Below are 20,771 nucleotides of genomic sequence, written 5' to 3'. Positions count from 1 at the left end.
GTTAGAGACAGTGCTAGGATTGAAGGTGTGATGTCGGCCACACCTGTGGAAGGCGAATGCTGGTGTGTGTGTAGTCCTTGGCTTGGATGGGTTTTTAGTCCTGAGTACTCAGCCTTGGCACTGAAGTGAATCCTCATGTCTGGCCCAATTTCCCAGGTTGACTCTGGTCTCAGCAATGCCCCTCAGAGCACCTACAGAAGGCTAGGGACTGCTTTAGGCCCCCACCTCAATACACATTGTCTGGACCTTTCCAATTATTTTTATTTTTATTTTTGGCTTTTTAGGGCCACACCTGCAGCATATGGAAGTTTCCAGGCTAGGGGTCGAATCGGAGCTACAGCTACCACCTACACCACAGCTCACAGCAATGCTGGATCCTTAACCCACTGAGCGAGGCCAGGGATTGACCCTGCGTCTTCATGGATACTAGTCGGGTTCATAAGCCACTGAACCACAACGAGAACTCCCCTTTCCATTTCTTAAGTTATTAATGCCAGTATCTGCTGGGTACTTTGCATTCAACATGGGACAACTCTCCAATACATGAGAATTGGTTTCCTTGATGGTAGTAAGAGGGAGTCAGGCCTCATAAAAAAAGGAAGCTGAAACCCATTGTAGTCCCCACATCCTGCCAGCCCTAGGTGACCTAACGGCTCAGGACTTAGGTCACCCATGTCCCCAGCCTCCCTTTGTTCCTTCTTCCCACTCACTTTCCTGGCTGTTCTCTAACCAAGAGCTCAAAGCCCTCTTTATTGTCTCACTCATCAAGTCTTGATAAACACTGATAAACTCCTTAGCTCTGAGGCGCCAATACCTAAGAATAGCTGGAGATGGGTTGTGGGATGGAAATCCTGTGAAATTGGACTGTGAGGATCATTGTACAACTATAGATGTGATAAATTCATTTGAATAATTAAAAAAAAAAGAATAGCTGGGGATGAATTTCAAATGGGGAGACTGCAGGCATCAATGAGTTGAAGGCCTCAGCAGCAGTATGTGTGGGTCACAGGAGAAGGTAACTATCCCCAAAGTGCTGAATGTCTGTTGTTCATCAAGTGTGGGAAGAACTGTCCTGCCAAGAGTCTAGAAACGGAGACATTCCTAAAAGGGTCGCCCTGCCCCATGCAGCATAGAGTGGAGAAGGACACTGTCTCTGAGCCAGAGTTCCTGGGTTTGGAATGCCAGCTCCACTATTTCCTCATGGTGTGACCTGGTGACTGTCCCTTCACCTATTTGTACCTCAATCTTCCTTTAATAAAATGGAGTTGGTGAAGACAGCAGTACCGACATTGCAGAGCTGTTGAGGGAAGTGGATGGGCTTAGCGTGGAACGGTGCCTGGCACTTAGCCGATGCTATCTAAGAGCTGGCTGTTATCGCTAGGCTCCTTGGGGTGAGGTGGGGGCCATGCACCAATCCCAGTCATTGCAGTGGAAGGTGGCAGATACCAGGGTCCAGCCCAGGGCTGGCACACAGTAGGTGTCAGCTAATGTGAGCCCCCTCCTTTGACCTTCATTTTGGAATTGTCTCCAGAGCTAGGTTAGGAGCCAGACAAGAAAACAGAATTCCTCAGCATGGCTGCTCTCCCTGGGAGCCAGCTATTAAGAGGTCACTGTGGCTTTGCCTCTACTGAGATCAGGAAGTCCAGCAATTTCTCCTTCTCTTTCTCTCTCTGCCCTTCTCACTGATTATGACACATTGCTCTCCATCCCTGTTGCCTCAACAGCCATGTTGAGTGGGATGTGACCCCATCCCCCGGCCATAGCTCACCAGACCTGGGATTGGCCCCGGACCCCAGGGCCGTGGACTTGGGAGCTGACCCTATCAGAAACTGCCTTTGGAATTTGGAATTGGGAAATGGTGGTAGAGCTCTGGCTGAAAGGTCACCTGGAGTTAGGTAGAGGATTGTGTGGCCATGTTCAAGCTGAGCTCTGAGGAAGCTGGTGGGAGAGGCAGGAAGCCTAAATGGAGAGACCTTAAATCAGAACCACTTTCCACTTCCACTTCTCAGGAGGTGGGGACCGCCCTCTCCTCACCGTGGGTCCCCATGACAACCTATCCTGATGGAGCCAACTCTCGGCCTTAGAGCCAGCCTGAGAGCATCCCTGAGCCCTGTAACCAGCGGAGCCTCGACCCAGCCCCACCCAGCCCCTTGGAGTTACACTCCCTGACTCAAGCCCTGGCCTCCTTCCGTGAGGTCCTGCTGGATATAATTTCATGGACGGATTGGACTCTGCCCCGTCCTCGCTTACAGCCTGTCTTGGAGACCTCAAGAGAGGCGGCTGGGACCATGTTGTATGTGAGAGGAACTGGACCATATCACAACACCCTCCACCCTTTGAAAAAATCTTTTTCGGCTGCCCTGCAGCCATGTGGAAGTTCCCAGGCCAGGGATCAGATCCAGGCCACAGTTGCAACTCACACCATGGCAATGCCCGATCCTTAACCTGCTGTGCTGGCTGGGAATCGAAGCTGTGACCTGGTGGCTCTAGAGCCAGTGCTGATCCCATTGCACCATGGCAGGAACTCTCACCATACACCCTGAGGTGACCTTCTGGGGCTTTTGGTCATTGCATTTTCTGGAGCTGGGCACAGTCCCTGCCACATGGGCTTTACTTTCTGTCCTCCTTCTGCTGAGAAGCCCAGTCCAGTCTGTCTGCTGCCGCCCCAGCCCTCTGCTCCAAGCCAGGGCCTGGTCATTTGATCATGTCCTCTGTGTCAGTCCCAGATCCCAGCACTAGGATCTGTGTCTCACTCTTGACTAGGGGTCAAAATCTCACGATTTTTAATTTGACAGCCTTGATGCTGCTGCCCAAATCCACACTCACGTGCATCAGGAGGAAAGAAGTCTTTATTTTATTAAAGAGTTTGGAGTAAGGTTTGTGGCATCAATCTTAGCAGCAGTGAGAGAAGAGAGAGGAGAGGGATGGAGAGAGAGAGACCTAGGAGTCAGATCCTATTAGAATTCAAGGGAGGAGTCCCTCAAGGCTGAGGTCACAGAGTCAGAGGAAGGACAGCAGAGTCTGGATTGCAGGAGCCCATTCAGAACGGCTGGCTCCTTCCAAGTTGGCCTTCAGAGGAGTGGCCTGAGATGCTCCTTATGCAGTCCTGCTTTAGGGCAAGGGAGTTTGCCATCCTTGAGTGGCAGCTTTGGGGTTCCTGGGGGTGCCTGTAGGCTGCTGTCTCTCACGGCAGCTTCTAGGCATGGTGTTCAGGAGGCTGGGTCCAGAGTTCTCTGGCTTTTAGGGGTGAATTGGTTTCTCCTCTGGATTTCAGAAGAAGGTCCTGTAGGAAGAGGAACAAACCAGGTAGTGCAGGCCTTGTGGGTGCACACTCAGCCAAGGGCAAGGCTAACAAAAGGGAGCTCCCCCTGTCCCCTGGCAGTGTAAGGCCCTGTTGACCTCTGGCCGCCCCTCTTAGTGCAGGCCCCAAGAAGCCACCCCCCAGTCATAGCCACGGCACACAGGGGGCCAGGGAGGGAGAAGAAGGGGCATCTTGGATGAGGTAGGAGGGGACCAGAAGCAGAGGAGCTGAGGTCCCTCGCAAAGAGCAGATGACAGGTGACGGAAAACATAGGGCCACTGAGGCCATCCCAGAAGCCATGGCATAGTAGGCCAACTGTCTTGGGTGCATGAGGCCCTAATGTTTTGAGAAACTGCTGACAGAAAAGTGGACAAGTCCAGACTCGGGTCTGCCCCAGATGCTGTCAGCTGTGGGCTTTCCATCAATTTCACAGCCACTTGCCAGCTCCGTCCATGGGCGCAGCCCTGTCACAAGTGGGCAAACACATCCCAAAGTTGGGCTTCCCAGTGTCCCACAGATAGAGTCTGGAATCAAGTGGGAGAGAAGACACAGAGGACAGTCTAGTCTGAGCAGGGTTTAGGCCATGACAGGTCTCAACAGGACATGGACAACTCTGAAAGGCCAATCCGAGTTCTTTGGACCAGCTTTAATTGCCTCTTAATTGCCCTGGCCCCAGCCAAGCTTGGGGCCTGGTGGAGCTCCCAGAAGGTGGCACTCTCAAGGAAGGGGAAATCCAGGCCGTGCTGCCTCTGGGCTCTTCCAGCCCATCGTGCCTGGTTGGAGGCACTGCCTGTGCCCAGCAGCGAATGGTGCTCCCTGTCCCATCCTGGGACCCACGGCAGATCCCCAGGGTTCTGATGAGTCAGGATGCCCAGGCTCCCAGCATTGCTATGAACTGGGCTCTGCTTGGCTTCCGTGAGTGGGAGGGCCTTTGAGTCTGGCTGAATTCCAGCGCGGCCAACAGCAGGCTTGGTGGCCCTTCAGGGACCCCCTCCAGAGACCAGTCCAAAGAACCTGCTGACAGCATGGGCAGCAAATGGCCACTGCATGCAGTGTGGACAGACAGGGCCCTGCAGCCCGCCTGCCTATTCACCGTGGGGGCTGCCAGGCTCCAGCTGCAGGAGGAACCCGTGTCTAAGCACGGGAGCATGGTATTCAAGGAGCTTTCGGACCGGCTGGGGGCTCTCAGCTGCAGAGGAGGGGAGAGAAGAGCTACATACGCAGAGCAGAGCAGGAAACACAAAACAGGGTTTGGTTATTCCAGGCAGAGCGCCACCAGATTTCTCCCTTCACTAGGTCTCGGGTCCTGTCTAGGCCCTGGGTGCCAGAATTAGTTGCTATAAGCCCTTGACTTCGCTAAGATGTGCACGGAAACCAGGTGCAGCCATGAGAGGCAAACACAGCGGTGGCAAGGTGATGCGATGAAGCAAGGATGGAGGCCAGTGAGAGAGGCACACGCAGAGGAAGAGACAGAGACAGAGACAGAGAGAGACAGAGAGAAGACGGATGCAGAGAGGCAACGATGGAGACGCAGGGACTCAGAGCCAGAGGTAGAGAGAAGCAAGAAAGAGAGAGAGGAGAGAAAGGGGAGCGGGATGAAGGGAAGACGGATGCAGGGGAGCGGGATGTAGGAGAGAGAGATTGACAAGAAGGAAGGGGGAGAAGGAGGGAGCAGAAGGAGAGACAGAGAAAGAGATAGATCCACACAGATACAGAGACAGGAATGAAACAGACAGAGAGAGACGGAGGTATAGGGCATCATCGCAGAGAAAGAGGGAAGCAGGGCGGGGCTCCCTGGAGAAGCTGAAGGGTGGGGCCAGAGCCTAAGGGGTGCCTGGAGGCGAAGAACAAGGGAGTGCAGTTAAGGGCAGGAAGACCTTCCAGGGAGAAAAGCACACAAGGCTTGAAGCTGACAGAACAGGATGAAATTCTGAGTGGGGAATCAGAAATCCTGACTTTTGTCCCAGCTTCACTGTTTTACTTGGGTCTGAGACCTCAAACCTCTCTGGGCTTCAGTTTTTCACATGGCAAGAAAAATCTGGACAAGACAGACTTGGAGGCAGCTCCGACGATGCTTGAGGACAGTGACTTAGTTCTAGGCCTCTCTAGCCTGGAAGCTTTTTAGGATCAATTACTACTAGAAGCTGTGTGATGGGGCCATTCCTTTAGGCTGGATGAGGACTGGGCCTGGGCTGGGCTGGGAGAAGGTGGCCAAGATTCCAGAGAGGAGGAGGAGGAGGAAGAGGAGGTACTAGGTCAGGTGTCCCCAGACACTTACAGCTCATCGTCATACTCCTTGGGGGGACAGACGGCAATAACAAGGTCAATCCAGTCCTGTGGGGAGAGGGCATGTGACTCTGGGGCATGCTCGAGGGACAATGGCGTGTCCGCCCCTGACACTCCATCTCCAGGCCAGGGCACTGTGGCCCAGAATCAGCCAGCTGGGGCCTTCTTCCCACGGGGAGGTGGGCGAGGTGGGGCTGGAGGTCCTCCTGGTGGGAGGACCAGGCTGGGGAGGCTTCCAATCTCAGAGGCTTCAGAACCATAGAGGCCAAGGGAGCCAGGTCCTTGAATGACACCAAGTTCCCAAATGCTGATGTGAACCAAAGACAGGCATCAACCTCAGAATCACTTGGGGAATTTCTTAAAATTCTAGATTCATGGACTTGGCCCCGGAAATCTGGGGTTAGGTCCTGGGAAACAGTATTTTTAACAAATTCCTTAGGTCATTCCGATGCATAGCCAATTGGGGAACTTCAGGCCTAGATTTTTGCTCTTAACATTTGAATCCTCTCAATGGCATCACTGCCATTCTTAGCCTGCCCATCACTGTCTGTCCTTGGCTTGGTTGTGTCCAATAAAGCTTTTGTGAAATACCACTAGGCACCTCTGCCATGTGATAGCTCCTAATATTGAACTGAACCCAGGACCTCCCTCCATTCAATCCAGTTCTGCCCTTAAGACCACAGAAAACAATTCTGTTCCCTCTACCCTAATGCAGCACTTCAAATAATCAAAGACAGTCATCATGTTACCCGTAAGTCTTCTCTTCTCCATATCCCTTCATGTGGGTGCCAGGCCCATCTGGTCAGCATCCTCGGCACTGAACTTAATACCTCAGGCTCAGCTGCCTGCATATAGTTGCATAGGTTGTGCACTGCACAAAATGAGCAGGCACCATTCACACTGTAGACTGTAGGACGGCACCCCCTTGGATTGTGCAGCACATAGCCTGGGAGATCTTATGTGATGGCTCTGACTCAGGTAGATGTCTAATGAGCACAGAGCAGACTATCACCAGCCCTTCTCCATTCTGGGTGCTCTACTTCTGTTAATGCTTTCTAGCAGCCCCAAGTACTCTCTTTTTTTTTTTTAACTATTTTTTTAAATTAAAATATAGTTGATTTACAATGTTGTGCCAATTTCTGCTGTACAGCAAAATGACCCAGTCATACATATATATACATTCCTGTTCTTATATTATTTTCCATCATGTTCTATCCCAAAAGACTAGATATAGTTCCCTGTGCTATAAAGCAGGACCTCATTGCTTATCCACTCTAAATGTGATAGTTTGCATCTACTAACCCCAAACTCCCAGTCCATCCCACTCCCTCCCCCTCCCCCTTGGTAACCACAAGTCTGTTCTCTATCCAAGCACTCCCTTGATTCCTGTTTGGTGTGTGCTCAGAGAAGACCTTAAGTCTTTTTCTGGGGTGGGTTTCCATGTGTGGTCTTCTGGAGTCGATTTGGGCCACTTGCTTTTTGGACTCAGGGTCAGAAACTGACTTGTATTTTTCTGAATCCTATTCTTGTCAGATTAAGACCATTGGCTGGAGAAAAAGAATATGTGTGTGTATGTGTGTGTATATATATATATATATATATAAAACTGGATCCATTTGCAGTACAGCAGAAAATAGCTCAAATTTAGACTGTAAATCAACTATACTTTAATATTAATAATAATAATAATAATAACAAAAGACCATTGTTGGATGGGGTATATAAATGTCATCCCAGGGTTGCCCGGTCTTTGGATATCCACACTGGGATGGGGCCCCCTGATGGTAAGGCCCAGATGCAGAAGCCAAGGTCTGAGGCAGGCAGGCAAGGGAGGGGGGAAGGGAGTGGGTTTGTTCTTACCCCCTGATTCCAGGCCTTCTGCAGGGCGGCCTCAGCCTCAGCCAGGGTGTAGTCTGTTATGATCTTGCCATTGATGGCCATGACCTCATCCCCTTTCACAATGCCACCTGCAGGAAGGGAAGGCTGGTTGACCCACTGGGCTGTATGTGGAAAAGGGGGCGGCACTGTAGGGGCACAGCAGGGGCCTGGCTCTTGGATTCTGAAAGCTCACATGAGCTCAGAAAGCACGAGGGCAAACAACCCACTAGGTTACTCAAAAGGCGCTTCCTTTCCACCCCATCCGCACACCCTTGCCCCTGCTCAGCAGATTCGGGACACTAGTGATGAATGATTGCCACCCTAGCTTTCATACGGGCCTCTGAGTGCACAGGGAGGCAGGTGTGCATTTTCAGTGAGGTTACCAGAAACACGAGCTAGTTCTGTGAGCTGCCCCTCTCTGTGCTCCAGCTGTGCCGATCAGCTTTATGTCCCTAAGCAGATAGAGCTCTTTCCTGACTCAGAGCTTTCACATGCTGTTCCACCTGGAACATTTCCCCCCTCTCTCTTTCTTCTGTTCTTCCAGTGCTGAGCTGAAATGCCTCCTCCTCAGAGAGGTCTTCTCTGATCCCCACTCAGTCTCAAGTAGATCTTTCTTATTTTTTGTAGTATCCTGGTCTTTTTCTTCACAGCATTTTTCATAAGTTGGTTTTTTTGTTTGTTTGTTTTGGTTTGGTTTTGTCTTTTTAGGGCTGCACCCACGACATATGGAGGTTCCCAGGCTAGGGGTTGAATCAGAGCTGTAACTGCCGGCTTACACCACAGCCACAGTAACGCCAGATCCGAGCCATATCTGCCACCTACATGACAGCTCACAGCAACACGGGATCCTTAACCCACTGAGTGAGGCCAGGGATCGAACTTGCATCCTCACAGACACTATGTCAGGTTCTTAACTCCCACATTTTCATCTTGTACAAACCAAAGATGGAGGCTTGGGGTCAATAAGGCTGTGGTTGGGCTGGGGCTTTGTAAGGTAAGGAGGGCCCAGGAAGTCACCCACCCATCCTGGTCCCCTTTCCCTGTTAGACATGGCAGACAGGTGGAGCCAAGCATCAAGCCTCCCACAACTGGCACAAGAAATGAGGACAGAGAAGGAATGTGCAGGCCTGGCAAGTAGCAGTGGGCTATGGCAGCTGCCTAGCCTGGCAGGCCTCCTTTCCTATAGCTGAAATGAAGGCTCAGAGTTTCACCAAGGTCACCAAGGTCACCAAAGGTGGCAAAGCCAGATTCACCCTAGTGAGCCACAGAAGCCTGGTGCCAGTGTGACCAGGTGGCTTTCTCATCACTCCACCTCCTGCCACGGGCCGGCACCCATCCTCCATTCTGTCACCTAGCGCTTGTGGGACAGGCTCTAGTCTCTGACTGCCGAGAAGGGATCTGATCCTGGGATTCCCGCTCTGGCCTGCAAAGGTGAGGGGGCTGGGGCTCCCCCTTCAAGGGCCCCTATTCCTCCACAAAGGACCAGGGAGCACTGAAAAAACCACCTAGCCTTGGAAGAAGAAATCATTGCTAGCCCGCAGCAGTCCAGACCCTTATTGTCAGTATCTGGCACTGCTGAAGATGTTTTCACCACTAGGCGGGGAGCCCCTGGAGCACAGAGTGGTGACTGGTTGGCTGTGTGTCTGCAGGTCCTGGCACCATCATATGCCTACGGGCAATGTGCGGAACTAGATGGATAGGTGGGCAGATCTGGAGGTGGGAGAGCATTCTTTCGTTTTTGTCTTTTTAGGGCTGCACCCGCGGCATATGGAGGTTCCCAGGCTAAGGGTTGAATCAGAGCTGTAGCCATTGGCCTACGCCTCAGCCACGCCAGATCTGAGCCATGTCTGTGACCTACACCACTCATGGCAATGCCAGATCTTTAACCCACCGAGCAAGGTCAGGGCTTGAACCCGCATCCTCACAGATACTAGTCAGATTTGTTTCCACTGAGCCATGACTGGAACTCCTGGGAGAGTTTTCTTCAGAAGTGTCAGGCCACTCCAAGCAGCGCTTTTCTGGAGGACCCTATATAACCATCACACCATTCCCAAACCAGGCTGTGGCTGGTCTCCACTCACCGTGCCGCTCAGCAGCTCCACCCTCGTAAACAGCTGAGACGACCACCTTCCCGACTGGGGAGTCCACACCGCCTTCCAGAGCCAGGTCTAAGGGTCCCTCCTGGTAAGAGAAAAACAGGCCTTTGAACCCAAGCAGAGAACAGGCCGTGGGCACCTAGGCACCCAGAAGCCTCTTGTCAAGGCCACAGAGAAGGTGGAAGAAGCCATGGGGGCAATGGCAGTGCTGTCAGGGAGAAAGTGGGGCATGGATACCCAGTGTAATGTGTGGTCCCACCACAGGAGGGGACACTCCCAGGGGGACAGAGGAGAGTGGGGGTCTGAGAGGTCCTCCAGGAACCACCTTGAGAGTGGGAGAAGCAGGGGACCGAGATGGGTGGGGGGCACAGAAAAGGGTGGTCCCCACCCAACCTCCATGCACCCAGGTACCTTCTTAATGCGCAGGAGCCGGACATCCTTCCCTACGATCTGCTCCGGGGTGAACTAGAGAGAAAGACGATGGGAGCTTTGAATCTGTCTCAAGGATGGAGGTGGGGCGGGGAGATGGGAACGCCAGGCACCTGTGGGACATCGGGCCCCACAGAATATGTGGACAAGGGGACCCTGCCCAGCCCCACCCCCATCAGTCTTCAACTGGGGGCCCCTCGCGCGCGCGCGCACACACACACACACACACACACACACACACACAGATATGGCCACACGAATCCCAGGTCCTTTTTCCCTGGGACTATTGTGAGGACTGGGTGAGAGCCTGCCTTGTAAACACACAGCGCAGTTCCTGGTTAGCGCTCAGCAAGTGTTTAACTGTTGTTATAAACCACGCGCACACACGCACGCTCACGTGTGCCCACACATGGCCCACAGAGTTCACAGTGGAAGCTGTTAGAAAGCAGCCTTCATAGGAAAGAGCAGTTGGGGCCTCCTAGGGGCTCTTCACAAGCCCTGCTACCTCCTCAGGACCCCTGGAGCCCAGAACACACCACCACCAAACACTGTACATTGTATCCCCCACCCCCCACTCCTGGGGCTACTCCTGGGGGAGGCGAGCTATCTCTCACCATGGAGCAGGGGTCAAAGCCTTCCTCGTATTTCCGGAAATCCTGGAAGCAAAAGGAGGGTGTTAGGATGACAGAGCAGAGGCCCCTGAGGGCAGAGGAAGATGATGAATAGGTGAGAGGTTGGGGAGAGAGTGAGAGGCAGGTGTGGTTTGCCTGGGTGATGCAGGGAGGAGGCTGGTAGCTCAGACAGAGCGCCCCCCCACCCCCTGGAGAAGCAGGAAGCTACAGAAAGCCTTTGAAAATCTCAGGACCTTGGACCCTGCACTGTTCCAAAGGAGTGGGCGTCTTTGGCTGGCAGGGGCACCCGCTGATGTCTAGGTGGTCTGGGCAGGCAGTGTTGGCCTTGCTGAAGGTCTCATTGACCACGGGTCGGGTCTTTTAGGCCCTGTCTCAGGTGCTCCAAGCGGCCACCTGCAGCCAGGTTCAGGCTCTGCAGATGAAGCCCAGCTTTTCTATCCCCAGTGCTCTGTCTGACTCTCTCCCAGGCTGGAGCAAGTACCCATCTTGGCCTCTGTGCCCTGAGGGTTCCCCCTGCCTGCTCCTCTATGAACAACCAGCAGCAAGAGAAGCAAGCCCCCAGGGACCCTGCTGCTTTCTCAGCTTGGGCATGGCATCTTCCTAGCCCAGGGTCCCCGCCTGACATGAGACCCTTCCCACCCCCTGACCACAGGCAATGGGGCATGCAGTTCTGAAGAGAGGCTCCCTAAGGAGGGCGCATGGGGCCACCTCCGAGCGGACAGGCACTCCCAGAGAGAGGTCAGAGTGGGAGAGGGAGGAGGTGGCGGGGAGGACCACAGATGCACGGCGGGTATCATTTTACTTGTCGGAATGCTGTCTGATAAACCACCATCCTCTTCAACATCTCCTGTGGCTGCCAGAAAAAGAAAATAATTCCACACTGGACATTACCAGTAGTTCTAGGCTGCCCCCTGGTGTCAGACCCCGAGCCTGCCAGCCTGGGGCTGTCAAGCCAACATCCCTCCCCAGACAGACACAGTCTGATTTACATCAGAGCCCCCCCCAGATGCTACCCAGTCCTAGTTAAGTCGACACCACCCCTTGCCATCAGCCTGAAGACACAATGCGGATATGTCAGCAGCTGTCACAGGAGCATGAAGTTTGCTCTTTGGGGAGCTGACAGGACAGCTAAAGCTCAAAATAAGTATCTGAGCTGTCCTGCCCTGACATTTGGATAGGGTTTCCTTGAAAGGGGAATATAAACTCTGGCATAACCCTTCCCACTGGGGTGGGAGGCCAGTGAGTGGCCAGCGCCCCTGGAGGGGGATGCATCTGAGTCCCCAGCTCGCTCAGTGTAGGTGACCAGCAGTGGGCAGACCCTCCCCCAAGACCACACCGCATACTCCCAGCCCCATCGAGAAGCGAGACATAAAACCCGCTTTGGCCCATTAGGGGCAGAGGCTGGCGCAGCTGGCATCCCTGTAGGTTCTGGCAAAATGGCAGGTAGGTAAGAGTCTGAAAGACTCTGGAGTAAACAGACAGTCCTGGCTCTGCCTTGGGCAACCTGCTTAACCTCACTAAGTCTGTTTCCTCAGGTGCTAAACAGGAATAATGACAGGAGCCCTTTCACTGGATTGTTGTGAGGATTAAATGAAGCCATGCGGAGCCTGACTCGTGGTAGGCTTGTAATAATCTGAGCTGTTCAGATTATTATTATTGTTATTATTGTCTTTTTGTCTTTTTAGGGCCGCACCCACAGCATATGGCGGTTTCCAGGCTAGGGGTCTAATCAGAGCTCTAGCTGCCGGCCTATGCCAGAGCCACAGCCACGCAGGATCTGAGCCACTTCTTCGACCTACACCACAGCTCACGGCAATGCCGGATCCTGAACCCACTGAGCAAGGCCAGGGATCAAACCTGCGTCCTCATGGATGCTAGTCAGGTTTGTTAACCACGGAGCCACGATGGGAACCCCCTGTTCATATTATTTTAGATGGACGCTGGGCTGTTAGGTGAAGCAAGGAGCAGGAATTTTGCTGGTTGTGTCAATACCCATTTACACTCACGTGGATTCGCCCCTTAATGAGAAGGTTACAAGCTGGCATCTGATGTGAGTTGGTATCCCATCTCATGCTTTCCCTAGAGGCAGCAGAAGCCAGGGGAGACAGCTCTTGCCTGCTCCTCCAGAGATGCCTTGGAGGGGACCCGCAGGGCTTACCAGGACCTCGGATTTCACAGCTGGCCTGTAGATGAAGTTGGGCTCCTGGTGGACCATGACAGGTTTGGAGATGGTGGACACGCCTGGACCTCGTGGAGGCTGTGGGCTTGGGCAAAATGTCTACAGGGGTTAGTTTAAAGAGAGACCCATGTGAAGTCATGGTGGGGGTGGCCCAGGCCAACTGTGGCACTTTGACACACAGGCAAGTTCACACCATGCTCAAGCTGAGCCAGCCTGGTCTGTTCACCCTGCCACATATCCCAGGGGAGTGATCTTTAGCAGAGACACAAGAAGTCCATTGGCTGCAAGGTGTCCCAAGGCCACGGAAACTACTGGGTGGCTCTGAGGAATCAGGGACTTGAGTCAGAGCCTGTTACGGGGGTGTCAGCAGGCACTGTCTCTCAGAGGATACACTTGCAAGGCTCTTTCTCAGGGGCCATGGGTTTCGTCCAACCTCCTCTGTCCCTAAGGAGGCAGCTACCGTTTCCGGACTGCATACGCAGAACCTGCTATTCCTGGTGGGTGGGCAGAGTCTCTGGAGGTGGGGGTTTGGGAGGGGACCAGTAAGAGCAGCATCCAGGAGAGCTGATGCAACATGCCTGCTTTGGTCTAACCCACTTGATCATCTTGGGCAAGAAGAATCAGATCACGACCCTGCCCTGAGCCCCGCATGGGTCTCCACCTATGACTGAGCTCCTTGGTTTGACCCCATGAGCCTCTCTGCCTCCCTTGGTGGCCTCTGCCCTCTCTCCTTTTCACCTTTCTCCCCCTGCATGACTTGAGGCTCCGAAATGCCAGGCTTTCTTGCCTAGAGGCTCGTGCACACGCTCTTCCCTCCTGCTTTTCCTGCCCAGGGGTGAGCTTGGGAATGACCGCCTTTAGGAAGCACTCCTGGATCTTTTCCTCTCCCCGCCCTCCCCTCATCATAGCACCTGCATTTCCCTCATCCCCACAGCAGCGGGATAGCTTCCTGCTTACTTGTCTGTCCACCCAGCAGACTCAGCCCCGGACTTTTGTGGTGGTTCTCCGGTGCCCAGCACAGTGTCTGGCATACAGCAGGTGCTCACTGAACATGTTGCATGAACAAATGGATGACTCAGCACTATGGTGGGTGCACGGGGCAGTGCCTGGGGATAGGAATGGCCCTGGAATGCTTCCCTGGGCAGGTGCCAGTGTGGCAGGCACAGATGCCGAGCTGATGTAGGTGTTTGCTTCCACCACCTGAGACCTGCTGGTGGCAGGGCAGACAGTGCAGATGTGGGATCACCCACGCTTCCTCCAGCCATGCGATGATCAATGGCCAGGAGCATGCAGGGAGCGGGAGGTTGTGCAAGGGCCAAAATGCTGATGCAGGTGGGATGAAGTGAACCAAAGCAGCTGACCCTTGGCCTTTGCATCAGAGACAACCCTGGCTTTGATGCTGCTTAAGACATTTAGGGTCCGGTTCCTCAGAGGCTCCTCCTGTGGGGGAAGCTGTTAACTTTCTCTCTGCTCTAATTGGGAATTAAGCAGAAACTTGGTGATGCCTGGAGGAAGCCCAGAAAATTGGCTCCTTTTTTTGAATCTTGACCCTCACTCAAAAGGTCGCAGTTTACCTCTAACTTCATGTTTTCAGCTTCACCCAAATTTTCTTGTACCCTGATCTGTCCGGGATCATAGCTAATGTCTACTGAGCAATCGTATGTACCTGCCATTCAAGTATTAACTTAGAATGAGTTCATGTTGGTTTTTTTGTTGTTTTTTGCTTTTTAGGGCTGCACCCGTGGCATATAGAAGTTCCCAGGCTAGGGATCAAATTGGAGCTGCAGCTGCCCGCCTACACCACAGCCACAGCAACGCAGGTTACGGCGATGTATGCCACAGCTCACGGCAATGCCGGATCCCTGATCCAATGGGCAAAGCCAGGGATCAAACCCACATCCTCATGGATACTAGTTGGATCTGTTCTGTTGCACCACAATGGGAACTCCCTGAGTTCATGTATTAACGCATTTGATCTTCATAATAAGCAGGTGCCATTAGTATTCCCGTTTTTATGGATAAGGATACCCAGGCTCAGAAAGATGAAGTAACGCATGCCCAAAGTCATCCAATCAGTGACTGAGCCAAGAGTCAAACCCAGGCAGTTCCTTCTGGTTATCTGTATGTCCCCTGCACCTGTGATACCTCGCTGCCATCCTCCAGGTATCACCATCCCTCGAGGCTCGGCTCTACAGAGGCGCCTTCACCCTCCCATTAAAATGACGCCCTCCCACAGCATCTAGACAAGCCCTTTTTATGGCTGAATCCTGCCTGGTTGGCCACTAGTACTTCAGATGGCTAAGTCCTGGAGAGCCCAAGTGGCCAACCACCTCTGTGTCCTTTTCAGCACTGCTCCCCTCTGCCTGTGCAGAGAAGCACAAGCAAGGTGCTCAATCAATTACTGAATTGAATTTGTTGAGAAAAGCTGCTCTCCCTCTTGGTGGGGGCCACTCACAAGAAGGATATGGACCTCTATGCCAGGCTAACTCAGCCCCCTGCAAACCTGCTTAGGCTGGGCAGGGGGTGGGGGTGGAGACGCCTCCCTGGAGCAGATGGGCTTTGCTCGGTCAGAGCTCAGGGCTCAGGACCTCAGCGAGAGGCCCTCTGAGAGTCTCCTGCTGGAAGCTGCAGCCTCGCCAGCATCTGGCACTTCCTTCCCTCCTGCCTTCCTTCCCCCAGGCTCTCCTGAATGCTCTGAGATGTTTATTCTGCACTTCATGCAGGAACTCAAATCCATGCAGGAAAGGTTAAGAAAAAGAGCTGATCTGGTACTATTGACTGCCCTCTCTCCAGACCCCTACTCTTAGACAACATGAGCTGCTTTAGTTTGGACCAAAGTCTTGGCCTCATGGCTACTGGGGCAGAGAAATATTTTGTTTTTCCCTCCAAAGGATTAAAGCTCAGTGTCTTCCTTGGGGATTGCCTCTTAGTCTTTGGATTAAGAACAACGAATGAGAAATATGTCTTTTTGAGAAAGATCACTGTTTGGCCTGCTGACATCCAAGAGAAAAACCCCTAAGTCTTTTAGTAGTGAATTTGAAGCTTTCTAGGAACCATCCATCTTCATTTTTTTTTTTCTTTCTGTAGCTGGAAGTTGGCCAGAAATTTTGGGGTATTATACTTCAAGCTGATGTAGTTGCCTAGTGCCATAGAAAAATGGCACAGTAATGTTCTAATTCTGCCTTGGATGGTGTTATCACCTCATTTATGGAGCCTAGTATTGCCCCCCTGCTTCCCATCTCCATTTTCCCCTGTTAACATGAGGAATCATTCCCCCCATTCAAGGCTTTCTGAGCTATATCAAGAAATGACTGTCATATATAAAGAGTGCTGGGTATTCATTAACGGAGCCCTATAAATATCACATTGAATGTTACCAGCCCATACTAGGCAAGAGGTGCAAAGAGAGAACAATCAACATCGATACACTGCTACTCAAGAATCATGGGCAATTCACCATAAACTACAGCACTTCAAAATCAGCAGAAAACATATACATGCAGGACCTCCACGACATGCAGGCTGGAGAGCTTGTTCCTGGAAGGTGGGCTTGGGTGATATCTCTCCCTGCCCTCACTCACAGGAGCAGAGGAGGACATGGGAAACAGGAGCCCTGCCTCCTCTTGTGGTTCCCCAGCATAGCATGCAGAAAAGAGGTAGTACCTTGGGGGTGGGTGGGAAGCTCCGTTCAGGGACCGGAGAGTTGGCAGGTTTCCCACCATGGTTCTTTGCCTCCCAGTTCTCTGCTGGATTGCCTAGGTCCCCAGCGCGGAAGGTGTGGTTGCCCAGAGCCTCTTCCAGCGCCGAGGGCAGCGGGCGGGTAGGAGTGAGGTCTTGGGTGGGAATGGATGGTGGGGGAGGGATGGGAATGGGGGGTGGAGTGCGCTGCACCCAGGGCGAGGAGGAGGCACTCACGAGGCCGGATGACGGAAGGACAGGGGGCGCGGGGACCTTGCAGGGTGGGTTGGAGGGTGGAGGGTGGGGCATCACAGGCAAGGCGGAGGCAGTCTTGGGGGGGTAGTAGAACATGTCCAAGGGGATGTCATCCAGGTCAGTGGTGTGAAGGTGCAGCCCACCTGCAAAGCGTCTCAGGGGTGGCGCCAAGGGGGACACAGAAGGCGGGGGAGGCGGAGGCCCTGTGGTCATCTGGGGGGGGGTTGCAAGGAAGTTCTGTAATCATCTGCCTGGCACCCTACTTGACAATACAACACATATAATGCTCTTCTGTTTCTCTTGCTGCTGGAGAACCACCCTCAAAAGAGAACCATGGGGGTGTCACTTCTCTGCCACCTGGATGCCTAGCTAATCCCATACCCAGTGGTCAGTAGGGAGTGTCCAAATGCAGGAGAATCCTGAGTTATGTAGGTGATAAGAAGATGACCATATAATTTAGCATCTAACCTGGAACACCCTTGATGGCCAAAAGGGCACTCTTAGGAATTATGCTAAGGCAAGAGTTATGGGATCATCCCAGATGAACTGGGACTTACTGGTCACTCTGGAGAGAAGCCCAGAAATGCAGATACATCCCCCTTCTCCAGGGAGGAATGGGGAGTGGGCTGGTAGGCAGCCCTGGACAGTGAAACTCGCCAGTGGCCATCCTGCCTTCCGCTCTCCCCAAGGTGGATGGTTCTGAAGGCAGCAAGAGGGTCCATGTGGAAAAAGGGGCTCTGTTACCTCTGAGATCTCATTATCAGCAGAGGAAATCTGCTCCAGGCGCGTCTGACAGAGCCTTTCCACCCAATACTGAATCTTTTCCGATTCCTCAAAGTCTTCCCGCTCTGTCTCGGACACCTGGGACCCAAGGTCGGTGCAAAATGGACAGGACAAAAGACACACTTGAGTCAGGAGCACAGAAGCACTTCTTTGAAAAAACCAAAAAGCACTTCTGCTGAATGTGTCAACTACTTAGAAAAAGCCCCGTTCCAGCTGGTCCCAGAGAAGGTGGAAATAAGGGGGAGGAAGTTTTGGGGTGTCAGGCTGACTAACAGCAGGTATAGGCAAAATCAGAGAAGGGGCTTATGCATTATGTGGGATTAGCTGGCACTCCGACCCCCACCAACCCTGAGGCTCTTGTGATTCTCCAAGTGTGGTCTTTTTGTAGGATTCCAGCACATTCCAAATTTTACTTTTTTTTTTTTTCCCCTCCAGGCTGCCTTGTCCTCAGAAGCACAAGTTCAATTTTATGTTTAACTTTGTAGCTAATTTGTTCCTAATGCCAGATCTAATGCACTTCACATTTTCCAGGACTTCTCTGGGTTTGTAATCTAATCAGCTTGGCATTCTGATTCGTGGAAGCATTAAAGAGAAGCAAAAACAATAATATCGCCAACAGCTAGGGAGTGAAAGTCACCCAACTCACCTAGGAAATGGGAATTACTTGTGCTGGAAGACTACTACTCTTTTTTTGGCTCACCCACAGCACGCGGAAGCCAGGGATTGAACCTGCGCCACAGCAGTGACACCAGATCCTTAACCTGCTAGGCCACCAGGGAACTCCTGGAAGACTACTTTTTGCCATGTTTTGAAGGGGGCAGCTTTAGATACATCCTGGAGTTGAAGAGGTCTAGCCTCAGACACATCCTCTGTTGACTGGGGGAGCCTCAAACTCACAGCCTGATTAAGTGAGGAGACCCTCAGACATCCTACTGCACAAAGGGGTTAGTTTTAGACTCATACCTTTAGATCTAAGGCAGATTGGGGAAAACTGGTCTTGGAGCTATAACCTGGGTTGGGGAGGCAAGTATCAAATTGACCAGATCTATTTTTTTAAATTATTATTATTATTATTTTTTAGGGCCACACCCGCAGCATATGGACGTTCCCAGGGCCACGTCTGCAACCTACACCACAGCTCACAGCAACGCCAGATCCTTAACCCACTCAGAGAGGCCAGGGATCGAACTTGCAACCTCATGGATCCTGTCAGGTTCATTAACCAGTGAGCCATGAAGGGAACTTCATAAACTGATAGATCTAATGACAGGTGGGTAGAAAGCTAACTTCAGATCCACAGTCTGAGCAGAAGGGTTTGCCTCAGCCTCATCTGCACAGGGAGACTAGCTTCATCGCCACGCCAAGGGTGGAGAGGCATTTCCTTAGGCTCATACTCTGGTTGGTAGGGGGCAGAGGACAGACTCAAACCTCTCGCTAACCCAAGGCCTATAATCTGGGCAGAGAGGCTAGCCCCTGAGCGAGGGGGCCAGCCTCAATCCCAAACACACACCTAAGCCAGAAGCTAGTCTCAGACGACTCTGGATAGGTGGGAAGATCTCACCCTCCAGCCTGGAGAGGGGCCAGGCTCACTCCATCCTTGGACATGCTCTGGGAAGAATAACTCCAGCTGGTTCCCTGGGAATGTGGTGGGGACCAACCACAGTGCATGCCCAGGTATGCCCGGCCAGCCTGGGAGCAGGACACGTACCTCCTGGGCCAGCCGGTTGATCTTCAGTTGCTTTTCCTTCTCCAGCATTTCCTCTTTCTCTTTGTAAAGCTTTTGCTCAAACTCCAGTTCCTTCTTATTCTTTCTCAACTCCTGCAGGCTATCATACTTGGCTTTCTTCTTATCTTTCCCTTTCTGAGCAGAGGTAGTTTATATGACAAGGGTTAGAAGGTAGTGTTGACACCCACGCACCGTGGCACACAGGGTATTCTGTCCTCAGATGACAGCAGGCGACCACCCCATGGTGAGCCCCTCCCCTAGTTTGGCCCCACCACACTGGGCACCAGATCTTAGGTTTAGGACAGGCAGGATGCTGCTACCCATCCTGGAGTGAGTACGTGGAGTGAGACGAATTCCCTTTGCCAGCCAGGAGAACTGGCTTACTAGTCCAGACAAGCTGTGTGACTTTGGCTAAATTCCTTAACCTCTCTGGGCCTGATTTAACTCATCTCCAAAATGGGGGAAATACTTGCCCCACAGGTTTGCCAATGAAATAACATCTGAGAATGAGCTTTGAGGTGTCAACGGGCTGTATTTTAAAAAGGCATTGCCAGGAGTTCCTATTGTGGCGCAGTAGAAACGAATCTGACTAGTACCCATGAGGATGTGGGTTCGAGATCCCTGCCCTCACTCAGTGTGTCAGGGATCCGGTGTTGCTGTGGGCTGTGGCGTGGGTCACAGACGCAGTTCAGATCTGGCATTGCTGTGACTGTGGCGTAGGCTGGCAGCCATAGCTCCGATTCGACCCCTAGCCTGGGAACTTCCACATGCTGCCAGTGTAGCCCCCCAAAAAGGCAAAAACAAAAACCCATTGTAATTATTTCCTAGCATCTGTCAAATGCCTTCTCTATCATCTGGATATTCAGACACCACAGATGCATCCTGATAGATTCTAGACATGACCTGGGACAGCTGGCTAAGCTCATTCACAGAGATCTTCCGTCCTGAGCTAGAGGAGAAGGGTGTCAGCCTCAGACCTGGGAGGCCAGCGCTGAGACATCAGACTTTGGCCTGATGCTTAAACTCCAGACCATTTCATCCTACAGAGTCCAAACCCACCCTCCGAATCAGGCCCCTGGGCTTAGGCCTAGACCGAGAAACCACAGGATTGGGAGAAGGTGGGAAGGGCAAGGCGGGGAGGACAGCCTAACTGCTTTTCACTGGCCATCAGGGTTCAAGAGGACTCAGGGAGGGAGACACAGGGCAAACAGGCTGCTTTTTCTGTTGGAATTAGATCCACAAAGCCTGCTTTCATTGTTGTTTCACCGATGAACTTGCAGGGAAGCCAAGGAGTAAGGAAGGAAGAGCATTACTATTTATGGGCTACCTCTGTGCCCAGGGATTTACGCGATGATCTCATATGTAGGTATCACCCCCTTTCTCTTGATGGAGGAGCCGAGGCTCAGAGAGGCGAAGTCCCTTGCATGATGCTGAACATCTAGTAAGTGATGGCGCCAGGATTTGGACCTGAGTCTTCCAGGTCCCACGGTTGTCCTACAGTGCCCTGATGAGCTGGGGCAATGGGAGC

General features: G+C 52.5%; 1 protein-coding gene across 2 annotated transcripts in view; it reads right to left on the bottom strand.

The window, feature by feature from the left end:
* Positions 1–2,831: 2,831 nt before the first annotated feature.
* USH1C (USH1 protein network component harmonin) overlaps positions 2,832–20,771 on the bottom strand; it is a 53,818-nt gene continuing 35,878 nt past the window's right edge. Inside the window, exons 16-27 of one of the 2 annotated variants that reach the window (XM_047776184.1) lie at positions 19,226–19,378; positions 17,479–17,595; positions 16,465–16,947; positions 12,781–12,900; positions 11,425–11,475; positions 10,605–10,646; positions 9,973–10,026; positions 9,547–9,646; positions 7,448–7,554; positions 6,963–6,965; positions 5,580–5,635; positions 3,427–4,513 (exon numbers count right to left, since the gene is read on the bottom strand). In XM_047776184.1, the coding sequence (XP_047632140.1) occupies positions 4,387–4,513; positions 5,580–5,635; positions 6,963–6,965; positions 7,448–7,554; positions 9,547–9,646; positions 9,973–10,026; positions 10,605–10,646; positions 11,425–11,475; positions 12,781–12,900; positions 16,465–16,947; positions 17,479–17,595; positions 19,226–19,378 (1,413 nt within the window). In that variant the 3' untranslated portion in view covers positions 3,427–4,386. Of the gene's footprint in view, positions 3,284–3,426; positions 4,514–5,579; positions 5,636–6,962; positions 6,966–7,447; positions 7,555–9,546; positions 9,647–9,972; positions 10,027–10,604; positions 10,647–11,424; positions 11,476–12,780; positions 12,901–16,464; positions 16,948–17,478; positions 17,596–19,225; positions 19,379–20,771 lie in introns of those variants that run through there. The other variant, XM_047776183.1, reaches the window with a different exon arrangement.

The sequence above is a fragment of the Phacochoerus africanus genome, chromosome 4, assembly GCF_016906955.1.
Source record: "Phacochoerus africanus isolate WHEZ1 chromosome 4, ROS_Pafr_v1, whole genome shotgun sequence".
Classification (NCBI taxonomy): domain Eukaryota; kingdom Metazoa; phylum Chordata; class Mammalia; order Artiodactyla; family Suidae; genus Phacochoerus; species Phacochoerus africanus.
The sequence above is the reverse complement of the archived record's forward strand: the minus strand, read 5'-3'. Positions and strand labels throughout refer to the sequence as shown.